Below are 17,649 nucleotides of genomic sequence, written 5' to 3' on the forward strand. Positions count from 1 at the left end.
AAGGGGTAGATTAGCTAGAAAAGTCAAAACTAAGGCAACTTTGGAACTTGCCTCAAGTGTGTGTAAATGAATGAGAGTTTCGCCATGGGTTGATCAAAGCCAAAATTGTCTGAACATATAAACACGGTGTCAACAAAGGTCATAGCCCACATCCATGTATATCTCCCTTGTAAGCCTGCTTCTAGTAATGTATGTGGTCCAAACATGCACAAAGTATTTGCTTATGATTGTAAATGCCCTTTGTTCCAAACCCACCTTTGATGGGGGCATATCATAACATACCACATCCAAAAAGAATGTAAACAACCCTCCAAAGTCTAGCCTTCAAATGCAAAATGGGAGTACAGAGAAGCTCACTCGTCCCCTTGATAAGAAATGCCATTTTTGAACAAAACCTAGGCCATTTCATGCCCACATCTGATGACTTAGACCACTGATTTCAACTGATGTTGGCAAGATGCCCTTTATTGTTGTAAAGCCAACCCTTAAGATACATAATTCTCCCCAAACATGGTTAGACGTTATGCCTGAAAATTTAGCTAAATTCTATTTCCTTTCCTTTTTCTTCTTTTCTTTTTGGCTTGTACTATCACAAGAGTGTTCAAAGGTGCGTTTTTGAACATGTCCTACGTGCATATACAGAGAGCTGAAGTGATTTGATTTAAAAATAATGTACACCATGTTCAAGCATCTCCAAGAGCAAATAATAAGAGTTTTTAATTTTGAGTACAAAAGCTTGATTTACTTCTTTTACTCAATTTTTTCTATTTGTGAAACCTCAGAAAAATGTGATTGTCCAATGTAATAGATAAGCTTGCAAATCAATGAGGTACTCTACAAGAAATCACCATATTATTGCTTCTCGAAATACTTATGTAAATGTGGGCTTGATTTGATATCGTTGTATGTGACCTCTTGCCGCTCCGCCCTATGAAACAAAATGCCAGTTTTACATGTTTTGAGTGTGAAACAAAAGCTTTCATTGTACTCCATGGTTTCAAATTTTGTTTGATGAATATTGAAACTTTGCACAGATGATTAAAACTAATGGTGCAGAAAACAGAATGCTAGACACAGATTCCTCATTAAATAGAGCTCAACCCAGCACAAAACATCTCACACCAAAATCCATCTTTGAGAAAAAGAATCTACACTCTAATGGCCAACAAGAAAACCTGTACTCCAATGACGAGTGCCTACTATCTATACGTGCACAATGCTCGAGTCAATATCTGCACAATGCTTACTCTGTCTGGCTTGAAATGCACTTAGTTTGCTTTACTTCACTTTCCAGAGTACAAAACCCTTCCATTGTAAACTTAGGCCTTGTCAACCTCGCTTTCGATTGCCTAGTTTACCTGGGAATTTGACGGCAGAGATCAAGCCCACGCCATGTCGCCTAATTTGGGCCCTAGATCCCCTCTTGAGGGACCCCGTGTGAGATAGCTACAAGGATACCTTTGGCCCACCCAGTGAACTGGTTATACATGGCATTTAATGAATATTGTGTCAAATTAATAATAAAGAGAAGATGCTTACAAATCCTTTGTCAATGCATTTATCGTGTCCGGCGAGATGTCTCGATCACGTTTAGCTATGAAGAACAAAAGCTTGAAAAAGAGAGGAACACTTATTGTACTTCCACCATTGTGACCAAAGACCTTGAACATGGCTTCCAAAACAGCAGAAAAAGTCTGTTGCACCCACAAACACACACAAGCGCGCATTACAACAACATGAGGTCAATTTTATTTTTATTTTGAATAACATAAATTGGTTTATATCCTTGAACAAACAAAAGACACACCTTCACTGAAGTTGTAATCAATAAGATGACCACTTCCTTAGGATCCACCATATCTCCGCTAAAGCCGCCCATTTGAAATACCCTATCAATTATTGACAGCCCTATTCCATTCAAAGAACAAATTTCAGCTATCTCAGCTTGCTTCAAGCTATCTTTGCCCTTCAGCTCAATCCAAACCCCTTGAAGCTGTGGTAAACATGAAATAGGCATCAATTTTTTATCCATTTGTTTGCATGTAGCTTCACATTATCTCAAAATGGAAAGAAAGAACACTTGCGTACCGCTAGAAGATCTGGTTTTCCAGACCAAGAGGATACAAACCCTTGAACAGTTAGTAAAATATTGCCGCAAGATTGTGAGTAAAAAAATCATAGCAGGAGACAAACAACTATTTAAGTTAAAGGTGCATATTATGATATGCCCCTATTTCTCAATATAAAACCAAGTAAAGGTGAAATATTAACATAACTATCCTACCACAACCAGAGACATTTTTTTGGACAATGAATCAACAAGTGATGATAGTCGTCTCGATTCCCCAAAATTGTGGCGAGCCAAAATTGTGGAATATGTAATCAACACACTTAACAAGGTAATACTAAAACATTAAGGAAAATACAGTTTAGAAACCATTATCCATCATGTCATGATTTTCATCTCAGCCTACGCATCTAAGCAAAAATTCTAGCCTGTCAGATCCACTATTAAAATTTTCATATACCTAAATTTATACCTAGAGTCGTCCAGGAAAAGCCCACATTCACCTTTGAAGGAAAGTGCTGGATATTTACTCATGCTCCTCAAGGCTCATCCACAAGACAACAAAACCATCGGCTCCATCATCCACAATACATAACATCTCCTACAAATTCAATTTCCTCAGTATACAAATTTAAACTCCTAGATTGTCAATGAAGTCCAGACAACTGTTAACATTCATTCTTCAACTAAGTGTCTATTTGGAAGACACCCTAAAAATAAAACATTGAAATACAAATTCAAAGCCCAAATTGAGAAACTGTACACAAGTTTTTGTCCTCTCATCCAATGCTGTAATTACTTAAAACATGCCACCACCATGCACAACATGAACACCAAAAGCTAAGCTTTTCGCTCACCTGATGAACTGAAGGGGGTTGAATGTTTTTATTATCCTTGGACTTCTTCAAAAGCTGCTGAAAATACTGGGCTGCAAATTCTTCCAAACTTGCTGGTTGTCTACGAAGGACCTCCTTTGTAAACTTCTTTAACAAGTCCGGCAAACCAAGAGGCACTTGTATTTGCTCCACACAATAAATTGGCTCAAAATCCAGCTCCATTTCTTGTAAAATTAATGTTTATTGTCCCTACAAATACTGAAAAACTTGGCGAGACATTAAAGAGGAATCCTGCTTTCTCTAAATCTCCTGGAAAACAGCAGGCAAGGCATGAATCAGACAATTAAGATCAATGACATTTCCTCCCTTTGACTCTATTTGAAAATGTTGTGAAAACAAAGGACAAAAGAAAGACAAAAGGCTGTCGTCAAAGAGAAGGTGTGTAAGTGTGTGGAAACTTCTGCATCTACCAAACAAGAAGGGTGTACGATGTATCATGACAGAAAAAACATCTCCTGTGAGCACTTGTAAGTTGAATTTAGCCAAAAACTGGCTGCACTCTTGTTACCTTCATGTGTACTTGGAAGTCACTTTCAAAGGCCCACAATTTCCTTTGGAGGCAGCGAAGCCCAGACTTGCACACCCGTTTTGCGGCTTTGGGTGCACTTTTGAGACAGTGGGAAGACACACAGTTCCAAAAAGGCACACACCAAACGATGGTCATTTGATAAGTTGGTTACAATACTCTTCTTTGTGACACAGACATTTGGGGGACTAGTTTAGCCTTTGGTGGATTGCAATGGAGCAGTGGGAGACTATTATGGTGAATAGCAGCATTTGGTAAGACGATGCGCTGATGACTGCTTGTATAAAATGATGTAAATCAGTACCGCATGAGATTCTAAGGGCAAAGATAAGCCCCGCTCTCAAAGTCACAGAGGCACTGTTGTAAGCAGTTATTTCTTCATAGAATATAAGAGCTATCCTTGCAGAGATATCCCCACTTAGCATTCACATCCTCCAAGCAACTTGCTCAAGAGAAGGAAACCAGTTTGGTATGCCTAGATGTGTTACAGTTACACCACTCTCTTACTTCACCTAGGGTTTGGCATGCTTGTATTGGCTAGTGTGCACCTGGGCTGGCCACCCACACATGTATAGCATTGAAACTGCATCTGGTCCGGGTCGGGCCATTTTGGCCGGCTGGACTCGGCGCCCTATTAGGGCTTTAATCCCCATATCTGGGTCGTGGGTTTCTGAGGCTGGCCAACCTAGCACAATAGGTGCTACATTGGTGGCCACCTCCCCCTGCTTTTCATGTATAATGTATCTGTGCTTGGAGGCACCCCCAACTTGTGAGCAACTTGTGAGCCTTTGCGTCACAAGTTGGTGACGTGGCGTGCCCAACTGGAAGGAAAATGGCCAAGAGGACAAGAAGAAACAGAAACTAGAAGAACTTAAAACTATGACCGTGGGGCCTAAGGGGTTACGGTTTTAACATGTCCAACTTAATGCGCACCAGCCGAGGGGCCTAAACCCAAAATATCAAAAGCTTGGACTCTGGGCTGAGATTTCCTTTAATCACGATGACATGCTTACGTGGCAGACTACGAATATTCCGCATTTTGCACCAGGAGATTTCAGCAGATTTTGGCGATGGCTTTTGAGAGCAGACGCTTTTGGGTGTGAGTACTTTTAGAACTGAAGCTTTCGGGCTCTGCTTTTGGAGCATCCCATGTAAGTTTATAAGGACCCTTGGGGCCTCATTCTCGACGAGCATCTGGACACAGAGTCTCGAAGAAGAGGACCCTCGGGAGTTGTACTTTGTAAAGCACAATAATAAGGAGATACCGAAAGCACCATTCTTTGGGGCTAGTGCATCTTGGCTTGGAACTCCGACGTGCTCTCTCTCTCTCTCTCTCTCTCTCTCTCTCTCTCTCTCTCTCTCTCTCTCTCTCTCAGTTCAATGATTTTGCAGTTTCAGCTCGTGTGTTGCTATTGATTTCTCTCTTGGAGTATCCAAGCCTATAACAGTGGGCATCAGAGCTCATAACGATTCTTCTACTATGGAGGATCCGATCCTTTCTGCAGCACACATGGGTTCTCACAGAGAATCTGACAGAGACGACACCCCTCTAACCTTTGGTTTGCGGGGAGATGAAGAAAAGTCGAGTCCCAAAGTGGGAACTAAAGAAACCAACAAAGATTTGGGTGGATTTCCGGCAGGGAATCTCGACAGAATGGAGTACAAACGTCAATAGCATGTTGACACGTGTGAAATGATTGATCAAGTACTCCAAAGACCCGAAATATGCGAATCACCTGAATTACCCTATTGATGAGATTCACTCGAGATGGCTAGAGGCCGTGGGTTCTAGAAAGAAAAGTCAAGTGCAAAAAGCAGAAACTGTACTCACAGAAAGAGTTTGACAAAGCTCTTGAAAAGAAGACAAACCGATTGATAAAAAGCTTGAAGCACTCTCGGAAGAAGAAGAAATCAACAGATTTCCACGGCTATCTGGGCCGGAAGTCGACTTTCAAGGTGGTAAGCAGACCCAAGAGGCATGCTCATTTCGAGGCATAGCAGTGAAGGTATGGGGCGAGACGTTTAATCCGTGGTGTACAATGTGTACAATATGATACTTTATTAAGGAAAAATGAAGTGGGTCATGTACCCCCTCAATGACTCTTCAATGTTTAAAAATAGCATACATAAACAAGCACATGAAACTCTAAAATACAGTTAATCAACTAGCAAAAGACATTCAAATAGAATACGTTTTGAGGAAAAAGACACTAGAATAGAAAACGCTATGAGACGTATTGTACGTTTCAATACGGGACGTCTTGTACTCTAAATAAAATACGCGTATTTTAGCTGCTATGTTTCAAGAACGACCCAAATTTTTCTTCGTCTTCTAGTTCAAGAGAGGATGAGAAAATGTAAAAGAAGAGGAGAAAAAGCCAAAAAAGCAAGAAAAGCACATTCATGAAAAAGTCTAGAAGGCAAAGGGATCTAGCAGTTCAAAGGAGAGAGAGGAGACTCCGTCCTCTGCTAACAGTTGAAACACTGAACAAAAGAACCAGAAGACCAAGGAGTCCAAGGATGGGGGTCAAGCAGTAAAGTTTGACACGTTTTCAGGCTACCAAGACACTCATCAAGCCCTTGAATTCATACAACAATTTGATGTCGCCTTCTTGGGAGGTCGTTTCTTGGAATGCTCCAAGGTGCAAAGGGCAGTATCTTACTTGAAAGGAAATGCGCAGACATGGTTGTCTACTCTGCTGTTACGTAGAGAAGCACCTAAGAAGTGGATAAAATATGTATCTGTAACTAGGAGTAGATGTAATACTGTAACATAGTCACAATGGTGACATTCCCTCCCATTTCAAATGAGAGTCCGTGTCAAAGAAATGACTTTTGATGTTGATAGAACTTTGGAAAAGCATTGAATCTTCGAAAATCTTCAGCCTTTGAGTTATATCTAAAATCTTTGCCTTGAACTTTTGCTTCTTGCGAAACCTTTTTGCTTTGACTGCTAAATCCCATGTCATTGCATTGTTTAACACTTTTGGAGGAATCTGGCATAATCAGGTTGGTTGCAACAAGAGATTGATCTTCAAAATCCTTCATGCGATGTAAGTTTTCTGGTTTAAAATCTTCCAATAACTGCAAAATATTTGATGAAGAGGAAATCTCCTCAAGGCACTCTTCAAATGGGGTAACTTTGCTAATCACTAGAAAGGATTTTGGATGAAGACTGCAATCATCTTCCAAAAACCCTTTAAGGATGAGGTGCCAGTTGATCGGGAGCCTGATGAGCAACCCGAAGTGGAAGAAAGCGAGGAGATATTCTTTCCAGAACAGATTCCGACACATAAGAAAAGAAAAGTGAAAGGTAAAGTGATTCGGCAGTTCTTAATGAAATTAAGGACTATCCAGCATTGGATGTGAAGTGGATGGAGGAGGAGGACCTAGCAGATACTCCTTAGTTTTGGAACTTTACCTTGAGGCTTTCGGATTAGCCACGTCTAGTCCAAAAGATCGCACGGATCAGCACGGTTGAATCTGGTGTAGACGGGACTGCACAAGAGGGGAGTCACTCCGCTCCTTTGTCACTAATTACCTCGATGGAATAGAGTCATTGATTTCCCTTTGGATTTCAGGTATACTGCTATGCTGACATTATTTTGTTGTATGACTTTATGAATATTGAAAATGGGAATTCCCGAACTTGAACCTAATTGATGTGTACTCTCTCATGTGATTTAAGTGCAGGAACGAAAGACGAAATGACTGCACCATTTCGGTCTTGAGAATCTATAGACACGATCGCAATAAGAATTAGCTAAGCCGACATCAATGAGGTCCGGAAGTGGTGGAATTCCACCCCAAGAGAGCATTGGCCCTAAACCTTGGCACCCTTTTCGATATTTCTTTATATTGCTTGAACTCTGTACAATGCCGATACTCCAGACTTTGCACCTTCTCCAAGAAGCATGCCAAAGAATGAGCCCTTTACACATATTTAAAGGCCCTTGGCCTTGAAAAGCAGTTACATGAAAAGCAGTCAAACTCAAAAGCAACCCAGCGTAATTTACGAAAATCCGTACAACTACCACATCATCAACGTAAAACGCGAAAATCCGTACAAGTGCCACATCAGCATGTCAGTGCATTTTGCGAGCCGTTCGTACAGCTGCCACGTCATCATCTTCTACACTTTGTACGTGTGTGTGTGTGTGTGTGTGTGTGTGTATTGGCCCCGCTTTAATTTTTAATGCCTATTGGTCAGTTAGGCCCCATCGGACGGATTCTCATAAGTTGATGGGAACTCTTCTTTAAACAATAGGCCACTTGGCAAGACTTTGCAAGTTGGTAAAACTTCTTCTGCTGCTTTTGCTTCTTCACTTAGGGTTTAGGACCCTCGGTCAGGATCTGAAGATTGGCTCCGTTCTTTAGTGACTTGACACATCAACAGTTTGTGACATCCCCCTTCTTGAAAGAAAGTAATCGTCCGCGATTACAGTATATCTGCAAAACAACTCAAGTTAGCTCCAAAATTTCCGAGGGTGATTCTGAGGGAGATTCTGAGGGACAATCCGAGGGACCAATCAATTTTCTGATTCCAAATCAGAGCTCTTGATTTCTTGGGTCATTGGCTTCCCAGAAGAATCTCATCCAATAAGGAGTCTCATTCCATATTAGAGCAGCGTAACCGCGAAACGCGTTTCAGCAGGCCTGAAACGCGAAACGGGTGAAACGGCCGAAACGTTTCACCTAGAAGGTGAAACGCCTGGAGTGAAACGCTTGAATTAAAAATTTTCCTTTAGAGAATTTGGCCATTAAATAGTTATTTATTTATTATGTATATGCTATTTCAAGGTTAACATAGCATGTGTCTCTACTCACTACACTGTGAACACCTATTTTGTCGATACATAACTCTATATATACACAAAATTGGCGTTTCAATCAGACGTTTCAGTGAGGCCTTAGCCTAGAGTGAAACGTTTCGGGGTGAAACGTTTCACGGTTACATTGTATTAGAGCTCTTGATATCTTGGGTCGTTGGTTTCCCAGAAGTATCTCATCCAATAAGGAATATTCAATGGTTGGCACATCACAATGCAATACAAATGCTCACATATGCATGTTACAAGACATAGAAACATAAATCCGCCAGTGAGCACTCCCCCCGCAAATAACCATCTTGGTCCAGGCCATGAGCTGTTCAATGACTCCCTCATCACTCCTCTCGCAAATAACCTAAAAAGGTCCGGGCCGTGAGATATAGAGTCCCCCCAGACCGCAGCCTGCGTCGTTTGGAGGTGCTGAGAGTAACCACTGCTCAGAGTTCTTAATACTCCCCCCGTAAATAACCATCCAGGTCCAGGCCATGAGTAACAACAACAATACTCCCCTCGTAAATTACCACGAGGGTCCGGGCCATGAGTAAAAACAGCACTTTTCAAACATTCAATACTCCCTCCGCAAATAACCACAAGCGTTCGGGCCATGAGTATGAGCAAGCATTTTCAAACATCATTTCTCACTACTCCACCCGCGAGTAAAATCACCAATCATTGAAACCAGAGTCAAACAATTCAAATCGGCACCAAGACAGGTTCAAAACAGATACCATCCATTTCAAACAAATTCCAAACAGGATCACCAAACAAGTTCTCAAACAAAACTCAAACTTAAAAAGCATCTCGACATCAATCGAGCTCGAAAAGTCGAATGACTTTCCATCTTGAAACCTGCACCAAAAATTAGGATTAGGTTCCTTCCATAAGGTTGTAGTTGCCCGCATCATGGTCCATAAGCTCTTGAATAGTCGAAACAAGTCTCAACAAATGGTAGCCCCAAGATATACCAATCACATTGGACCTCCAAGGTTATCAGCTTGAGAAGAGACACCTATTGCGAGGTGTCCAAAAAAAAAGATCAAGTCGTATTTTGCTAGGGTTTCTGTGGCAAGCATTCAAGATATCCCACTCTGCCAGAAGCTGCACTGCAAAGAAAGATATTTGAAGGCATATAACTTCGGTCAAAAATTTTCTTCAAAGCTTGCCAAGTCCTTAAAGTGTGCGGCTTGGTAGCTATAGACTTCCACCACTGCATGGCACTGCCTCTGAGAAAAACAACAGCTCAAAACAAATCTTGGACCCTTCTCTTGCAAGTGATCTTCATGGCTTATGCCCTGTAAGATAGAGCGATGAAGACGAGAGCGCGCCTGAAATAAGGGTGGGAGTGGCTAATAAGTCGGGGATCGGCACACAAAGATACTTAATAAGTCGGGGGTCGGCGCACGAAGATACTTTGATAAAATCACTGTAAAACTTGGAAGCGCTATCTTGCTCCATCTGCTCTTTGGTAGGACTGGTATGCTTTCAGAAAAGCACATGCCTGTCTGAAGCTCTGATACCATTGTCACGGGGACGGGCATTACGTGCCAACGGAAAAGAACACAGACGACACACAAGAAGGGGAGTGGTGGAATTCCACCCCAAGAGAGCACTGACCCCAAACCTTGGCGCCCCTTTCGGTATTACTTTATATTGCTTGAACTTAGTACAACGCCGGTACTCCAGACTCTGCACCTTCTCTAGGAAGCATGCCAAAGAATGAGGCCTCTGCCCATATTTAAAGGCCCTTGGCCTTGAAAAGCAGTTACATGAAAAGCAGTCAAACTCAAAAGCAACCCAGCGTAATTTACGAAAATTTGTACAACTGCCACGTCATCAACGTAAAACCCAAAAATCTGTACAGGTGCCTCGCATGTCAACGCATTTTGCGGGCCATCCGTACAACTGCCACATCGTCATCTTCTACGCTTTGTGTATGTGTATGTGTGTTGGCGTCGCTTTGATTTTTAATGCCTATTGGTCAGTTAGGCCCCATCGGAAGGGGTCCCATAAGTTGGTGGGAACTCTTCTTTAAAAATAGGCCACTTGGCAAGACTTTGCAAGTTGGTAAAACTTCTTTTGCTGCTTCTGCTTCTTCACTTAGGGTTTAGGCCCCTCGGCCGGGATTTAAAGGTTGGCTCCGTTCTTCGATGACTTAACACGTCAACAGTTTGTGACAGATTGTGTGCCGACGAGCCGGTGAGCAAAGACGACCAGAGGACATCTGTACTTTGCTCAATTTTTAATACAAAAAGAAATACCAAAAGGGCGCCAGTCTTTGGTGCCAATCTCTCTGGGCACAGAACTACGCCAAGCCGCGTCGTCTCGAATTAAATTGTTATTTAAATTTGTGAAGTGTTTAAAGTGAATTTCTCTCGTGTCGCAACCAGAGTGACAGGGAACGATCGGAACGGGCCCCTACCGTTCACGGACACGTTCCAGCTCAAGCTAAACGCCCGGAACGGATACGGGAAGGGAACAACGTTCCGCCCGGGGGCATAACCGGAACGTCTACCTGAACGGCCGGAACGAATACGGGAACGGAATGGCTTTCCGCCCGGAGGCATAACCGGAAAGTCTACCCGAACGGCCGGAACGGGGAATCGAAGACGGCTGGAGTCCGGAACGACCGATTTTAAAATTCAAAACATTTGACCTTTTTTGTTTTCAAAACAGCCGTTTTGAGGCAGCGTTTTTCAACGCTTGGGAGAGGGGGTGAGGGGGCTATCCTATATAAGGGCATGAAGGCCTCCTATAAACCTCATCCCTCCCTCAAGGCTTCAAGGGCCAAGGTCGACCGTCGGTGGTTTCATTGAACTTTTGAAGTTCTCATGCTCTAGCCTCTAGCCTCGGCCCTCTTCATCAAGCCTCTCTCGAGTCTCAACTCCCTCCGCATCCCTTGGGCAAGGCTCATTGCTCAAGCCTTCATTCATTCATTCTCGTCTCTCTCCCTCTCTCTTGGGCCTAAGGCTTTAAGCCTCAAGGCTCAAGAGTCAAGGCTTCAAGCTCCACACCGCAACCCCTCTCTCTCTCTCTCTCTCTCTCTCTCTCTCTCTCTCTCTCTCTCTCTCTCTCTCTCTCTCTCTCTCTCTCTCTCTCTCTCTCTCTCTCTCTCTCTCTCTCTCTCTCTCTCTCTCTCTCTCTCTCTCTCTCTCTCTCTCTCTCTCTCTCTCTCTCTCTCTCTCTCGCGCGATTACCCGAGCGGAACTAGCTGCCCCTCCAATAAAAATTGAAGCTCTTACCAGATCAGTGTCCTTTATACATGGTTTATGGGATACAAATAATTGCCGATATACTAGATTGGCCCTCAAATCCTCTCGACAATTAGCAATGAAAGGAGATACATCATGCTGGTATGCGCAACTGTCCTCGTGGTTTCAGAGACACGGGTTCAGTATGGAAAGATTACCCCCCTTCCAATACTCTCTTGAGGCTCCATCACTGGCAATCACACGAACGGAGATTAATAAAATCATCCACCAGGATCTTATACAGTTGGACACTAAGAGGACATGGGTAGACCCTACAAAAGAATTGGGCACGAAGATGGCCGACTACAAAGAAAACTTCCTACAGCTATCTGAAGATGGTTTTGTGATTCGCCTGAGCTACATGGATACCCACATGTCTCATGGTTTGAGATGTGCTATTGGTCAGATTCGTACATCCTCACACCAACTGGAAATTGAATTTGGCAGATTTAGGGGAATCCCACCTGAGAGCAGAATTTGCAAGTTATGCGGAATGGAGCCGCAGACAGAATTACACTACATATGTCATTGCACCGTATACTATGAGATATGTGGGCATTTCCAACCTATTTAAAGAAGGCTTTGGACCTCTAGATAGAGTCATGCAATACCAAGATCAAAGGTGCTTAGGCCTGTACCTACTGGAACTACATCGGCACAGAGAGAGAGAGAGAGAGAGAGAGAGAGAGAGAGAGAGAGAGAGATGTGTTCGCAGGTTCAGTTCCAGGAACACATCCTTTGAGGAACCCCACCTGCGAACACATCCTTTGAGGACCTCCTCCTTGTGTCGCTCCATCCGTCCGCAATGAGGGTCATGCCATACTTCGTCCATTGCCTCTTCATGTTGAGGGTTGCCATCTCCACAAAGGCCTTCTCTCTATCGAGTAGAGTAGTGCGGAGGGCCTTGGAAGAGGGTGGCACATAGCGTGCCCCATACTCTCCAATCCTTGTGCACATTGTCTTGAAGTACTCCGACCTACACAGTGCACACGAGTTATTAGAATTTACTATTTAGACGAGAATGAGAAGAGTAGTGCAGAGGGCCTTGGAAGAGGGTGGCACATAGCGTGCCCCATACTCTCCAATCCTTGTGCACATTGTCTTGAAGTACTCCGACCTACACAGTGCACACAAGAGGTATTAGAATTTACTATTTAGATGAGAATGAGAATCGAGATGGCAAATCATAAGAGAATGATACCGAGCCTTTATGAAGGGGATGTGATCATGATAAAAAAAGCGTGCAACACTTGTATCCACATCCTCTTTCCTTTTTGGATTTCAAGTGTAATGTAAGGTGTGTTGGTGAGGTTTGGGAGTGGAGACTGGAGTAGTATTGGGCATTGAAAAAATGATGTAGCCCCCGTCTCCGTCATTGCCGCATTACTATCACCACCGACCGACGAAGAAGGTGTAGAAAAGGGAAAAACCAAGTCGTTGGGGTCGATTGCGGGACGCTTCGGCTTGGCCGCGTCTTTCTCTTCTTTGTTGGCTTTGATGGCGGCATCCTTGGCTTCGAATACCTTCAACAATTGCTCGTTGACCGCCTTGCATATTGCTACTTGTTGTCCCTCTAGCTTAAGGAGGTGAGCACGTACATTAGTTGTGCCGGATTACCGTTCGAAGCCGCATAGTTTGCACTTCCATGCACGTGCACCACCGGCCTTTCCCAACACTCGGGAATGCACTTCATCCCACCATGAAGCTTCATCCTTCTTCTTCGCGCCCAAGGACACATGTTCACTTGATGTGGAAGCTTGGGCCATGATGATATGAGAGAGAGAGAGAGAGAGAGAGAGAGAGAGAGAGAGAGAGAGAAAATGAAATGAAATGTTATATTAACGTCTTCAAAAGGCCAAAATGACCTATGAGACCAATCAGTTACAAAATAGTGAATCTAATACCATGTCTGGGTACAAAAGAACTAGAAAAGAACTAGAAGTGGAACAAAATACTACTACTACTACTACAATCTAAAACTACGTGGGTGTAGCAGCTGATACAATAGGTACCCGGTAAACTGGATGTAACAGTGTGTGAAACAAAGATGGAAGAAATGGTGAGGATCCATCCTCATCTGCACTCTGGATGTCGAGAGAGTATGGCTCGAATCTTCTGTTGTAGTCTCCGTCGATGCTGTGTAGCTCCTCTCCTCAGTCGCGGTCGTCTGTATCTCTGTAGCTCCAATGCTCGGTCGATGAGAGTGCCAGTAGTGGTCGAATGAGTGTGGGACGAGCTCTGCAGTGGTGGCTGCTCCTCTGGCTGTCCCATATCTAGTGAAAAGAAATCTGTAATGCGTCTCTGGGACTGCCTCTCTCTAGCTCTCCCCAGTAAAGTGTCTCTATACCTGTGTAACTCAAGTAGATATAGTCCAAGACATCTCTGATCCTCATAACTCATGACCCTAGATAGAGGACCAAAACCCTCTCTGAATAAGCAGTGGAAACGCCCCCGTATCTCATAGAACACTGTGCAATGACATATGTAGTGCAACTCTGTCTCTGGCTCTCTTTGGCATAATCGGCATATCCTGCTGTCTGCTGGTATCCCTCTGAATCTACCGGTCTCAATCTCGAGCTGATGTGAGGATGTGCGTATCTGACCAATGGCACAACGCAAACCATGAGACATATGTGTGTCCATGTAGCTGGGTCGAATCACAAACCCATCTCCTGTGAGGTGGAGAAGATGCTCTCTATAGAAAGCCATCTTCGTGCTCAACTCCTGATGCGGCTCTATCCATGTCCTCCTGGTGTCGAGCTGGATCAGGTCCTGACGAATGAGTCTAGTGATCTCCACCCGTGTAAGAGACAGCGAGGGTGCCTGAAGAGAATACTGGAAAGGGGGCAACCTGTCCATGGTGAAGCCATGCGTCTGAAACCATGAAGTCATCTGTGCATACCAGCATGAAGTGTCCCCCTGTAGAGCTAACTGTCTGGAAGACTCAAGGGCCAATCTAGCATATCTGTCTCTAGTAGTATCCCATAGGCTGTGCACAAAGGACACTGATCTGGTAAGCGCCTCAATCTCCATGGGGGGGGCAGCTAGCTCTGCTCGAATGATCGCGTGAGGTACGGAGGCCTTGGCTCTAATCAATCGGGAGATCATAGATACCAAGGGCCTCTCCATACTTCTCCAACCATCCTGGCCTACAGAAGGTCCCCATACCTGTACCCCATACATCATAGCTGAGGCTACTAAAGTATCAAAGAGCCATAACTTTGTCCGAGGTTCCTGGAACTGAACCTGCGAACACATCCTCTCCAAGCCTCACCTGCGAACACATCCTCTGAGATACGAGGCCGCTCTCATTGTCTATTCAAAGAGAGCTTTGGACCGCTGGCTAGAGTCATGAGATATCAAGATAAGAGATATCTTGGGTTGTTTTTGCTAGAGCTGCGCAGACATAGGGAGAGTCTCTTGAGGAGAACAAGCAATGGGAGACATTCACAGAGAGAGATCCCTGACTTCTTTAGAGCAAGGACTCGGCAGTCAAATGAGCAGCAGACTTCAGAGCCCACCTATACTAGAGGTATATTAGTTGACAGAGCCATTGAGCTCGAGAGAGCTAGACGCCCACGTCTACGAGGACAACCACGACATCAACAGAGGCTCCATCAAAGGATTGGAACTATTCTAGCACAACACGGAAGACGTCCAGTACGACTATTTACAAAGACGGACATTGACGATGCTCTTCAACGACCGATGCAATACTTTCTTAGACAACGCCCGATGCCGGATATCCTTGGACATTGATGATGTTGATGATGATTTTAGTTTTTCACTTTACTTCATTTGTATTTTGTACCCGAACATTGTATTAGATCCACCAAGATTGTATCAGTTTTGTCTCATAGGTCATTTTGCCTTTTGAAGACGTTTAACATTTCATTTCATTTCATCTCATCTCATCTCATCTCATCTCTCTCTCTCTCTCTCTCTCTCTCTCTCTCTCTCTCTCTCTCTCTCTCTCTCTCTCTCTCTCTCTCTCTCTCTCTCACGCGCGCACACACACACACACAAAATTTCTTGTAAATCTTTGGGATTAGTTTACAAGTCCGAAACCTCGAGGGGAGGAAAACCCACGGAAAAGATCATATACAAAAGAAAGAACACAAAAGTGTTCAGCTTAGGAAAGCTGATGTATCTCTGGGGTGATATCACCACCTTTTAGGGCAAAACGTAAAGATTACCTAAGGAAAAAGCTTGAAGAATGGAAAAGGATCTGCATCATAGCAGTGGAACATACAACCATTACGTTGGCGCCATAGGGTCCACTAAGCCCAATGTCTGACCTACATACAGAAGACCGCAAATCACTATAAGAAAGATGGGAGAATGCCAAAAGCCCAAAACCGTTTATGGAAGACTATAGAGGAAAAACGGAGCCGCATACAAGCTTATATGCGGCGAAGAAAAACTCGGGTAATGCAACAATCCCAAAGTAGGTGACTGGAAATCTCTTCTAAAGTTGAGCAACGGATGCAACGCAAAGAGCGGGTATGACGTGCACTAAGAAAAGTGTCCACGGGGAGAACTTCAAGCAAGCATCGCCAAAGAAACAATCGCTCCTTCAAAGGCAAGTGGCTCTTCCAGAGGGCAGAGAGGGACTTCCTCCACCAGATAACAGACTTGTGCATGGATCATAGGGCATCACAATGATCAGGAAGCCAAGGCTGCAATAGAAGAAGAGCATAAACTTGATTGGCAGAAATGGTCTCAAAAGAAGTGGAAATTGCAATCAGACATGCGACTACCATCGGCCAAAGGTGGAATGAGTAAAAAGTCAATCAGCGTGTGTTGAAGCTCTCTCAAGAGCTGACGGTAATGCATACCCGATCCAAAATAGCGAGCAACTGGAAATTTAGCCGACCTCATTAACCACATCAACAACTACACGAAGGCCATGACAAGAGAGAAAGTATGCCTGACAAGGCGAACAGTCAACCAGAGTAAGAGAATGCCTGACTCTAATGAAGACTCTCCAAACGAAGTGAACTCCCTTCCTGTTGTTACTGACCGTGTCATGATAAATGTATTGTAACATCTTTCCAAGCAGAAATCAAACTAGAAGTAAAAAGACATCCAAAAATGTGCCCTTCCATCTTGTCAAACACAATCTCCCAGAGAGATGATTGCCAATGACCAAAGGAGGAAGTAACAATGTGCTGACACAAGTAGGCAAGCATAAGTGTCCAAGGCTAACTTTGTTGCACAAGGGTAGGCAACAACATGGGTTTTCTAGTAAGAACATGTCCACGGAAGTCCAAGATATTGAGGCCACCAAATCGCTTACATTTTCCATTGACATCAAATGCATGCCTTTTTTGTGAGCATGGGTTCGCCACAAATGAGACCAAATAGCTGACATAAGAGAAGTGAAACAATGTCGAGGCCAATGCAACAATGGCAAATAGAACTATACGTAAGCCATCAAGACACTTTGAACGATTCGCAAGCAAACATGCTCTCTCTCTCTCTCTCTCTCTCTCTCTCTCTCTCGCACACCACAAACGGGACTTTTCACTGCAAATGATTTCAGGGCTTGATGACATCCAAGTGGGTATGTGTGTGTGTGTGTGTGTGTGAGTGTGAGAGAGAGAGAGAGAGAGAGAGAGAGAGTACCCGAAGGCGCGAAACTGCGGAACAAATCGTTGCAAATGAAATTGCATTTCAAACCTGCAATACTAATCGCCCCTCGACTATAAGTGACACGCGCAGATGAAGCGATCAACGGTGTTGAACTCAGCCACGTGGCAGCCTGGATTGGCGAGCCCCTTTGTCAAAGTTTACTTTCATTGTGCGAGTTTTACTTTTGCCTAGGTTTATTTAGCATATAACTTTAATTTTTGGGCTACGGGCACTTAATCCTTGTCATTTTTTAGCAACCACTTCAACATGTGGTATCGTTGCATTAAATAAGGATTAGGTATAATCATTCTCTATGTTAAATTGACTAGTTATCTTCTTCTTAGTCAGATGTCCCAGAAGTCCATGTTGAAACTAAGTACAAGAGTGTAGCAAAGAAGGTGAAACCAGTAGCTTCACCCTTACCACTCAACTACAGAGAAAAGATTGA

The 17,649-nt window shown here is 43.7% G+C and overlaps 1 protein-coding gene across 3 annotated transcripts; it reads right to left on the reverse strand.

Annotated features, from left to right (window-relative positions):
• Positions 1-682: 682 nt before the first annotated feature.
• LOC147442511 (uncharacterized) lies at positions 683-17,312 on the reverse strand. Of its 3 annotated transcripts, XM_086529675.1 has the most exons (6): positions 17,196-17,312; positions 2,926-3,213; positions 1,808-1,993; positions 1,540-1,694; positions 1,359-1,458; positions 683-928 (listed from the first exon to the last, which is right to left on the reverse strand). In XM_086529675.1, exons 2-5 carry the CDS (start codon positions 3,124-3,126, stop codon positions 1,380-1,382), a joined length of 621 nt encoding a protein of 206 aa, XP_086385801.1. In that variant the 5' UTR covers positions 3,127-3,213; positions 17,196-17,312; the 3' UTR covers positions 683-928; positions 1,359-1,379. The 3 variants fall into 3 exon arrangements, with proteins under 3 accessions (XP_086385801.1, XP_086385802.1, XP_086385800.1); XM_086529676.1 differs by lacking the exon at positions 1,359-1,458; XM_086529674.1 differs by lacking the exon at positions 683-928 and having other exon boundaries at positions 985-1,458.
• Between the last annotated feature and the right edge of the window lie 337 nt (positions 17,313-17,649).

This window comes from Adiantum capillus-veneris, chromosome 14 (assembly GCF_014529385.1).
Source record: "Adiantum capillus-veneris isolate H3 chromosome 14, ASM1452938v2, whole genome shotgun sequence".
In the NCBI taxonomy this organism is placed as follows: domain Eukaryota; kingdom Viridiplantae; phylum Streptophyta; class Polypodiopsida; order Polypodiales; family Pteridaceae; genus Adiantum; species Adiantum capillus-veneris.

Excerpts from the sequence above, each read along its gene's own strand:
- LOC147442511 (XM_086529675.1), bottom strand. The coding sequence starts at position 3,126 with ATGGAGCTGGATTTTGAGCCAATTTATTGTGTGGAGCAAATACAAGTG. Across the intron at positions 1,994-2,925 it reads AACCCCCTTCAGTTCATCAG|CTTCAAGGGGTTTGGATTGA; the intron begins GTGAGCGAAAAG and ends TGTTTACCACAG. Across the intron at positions 1,695-1,807 it reads TGATTACAACTTCAGTGAAG|ACTTTTTCTGCTGTTTTGGA; the intron begins GTGTGTCTTTTG and ends TGGGTGCAACAG.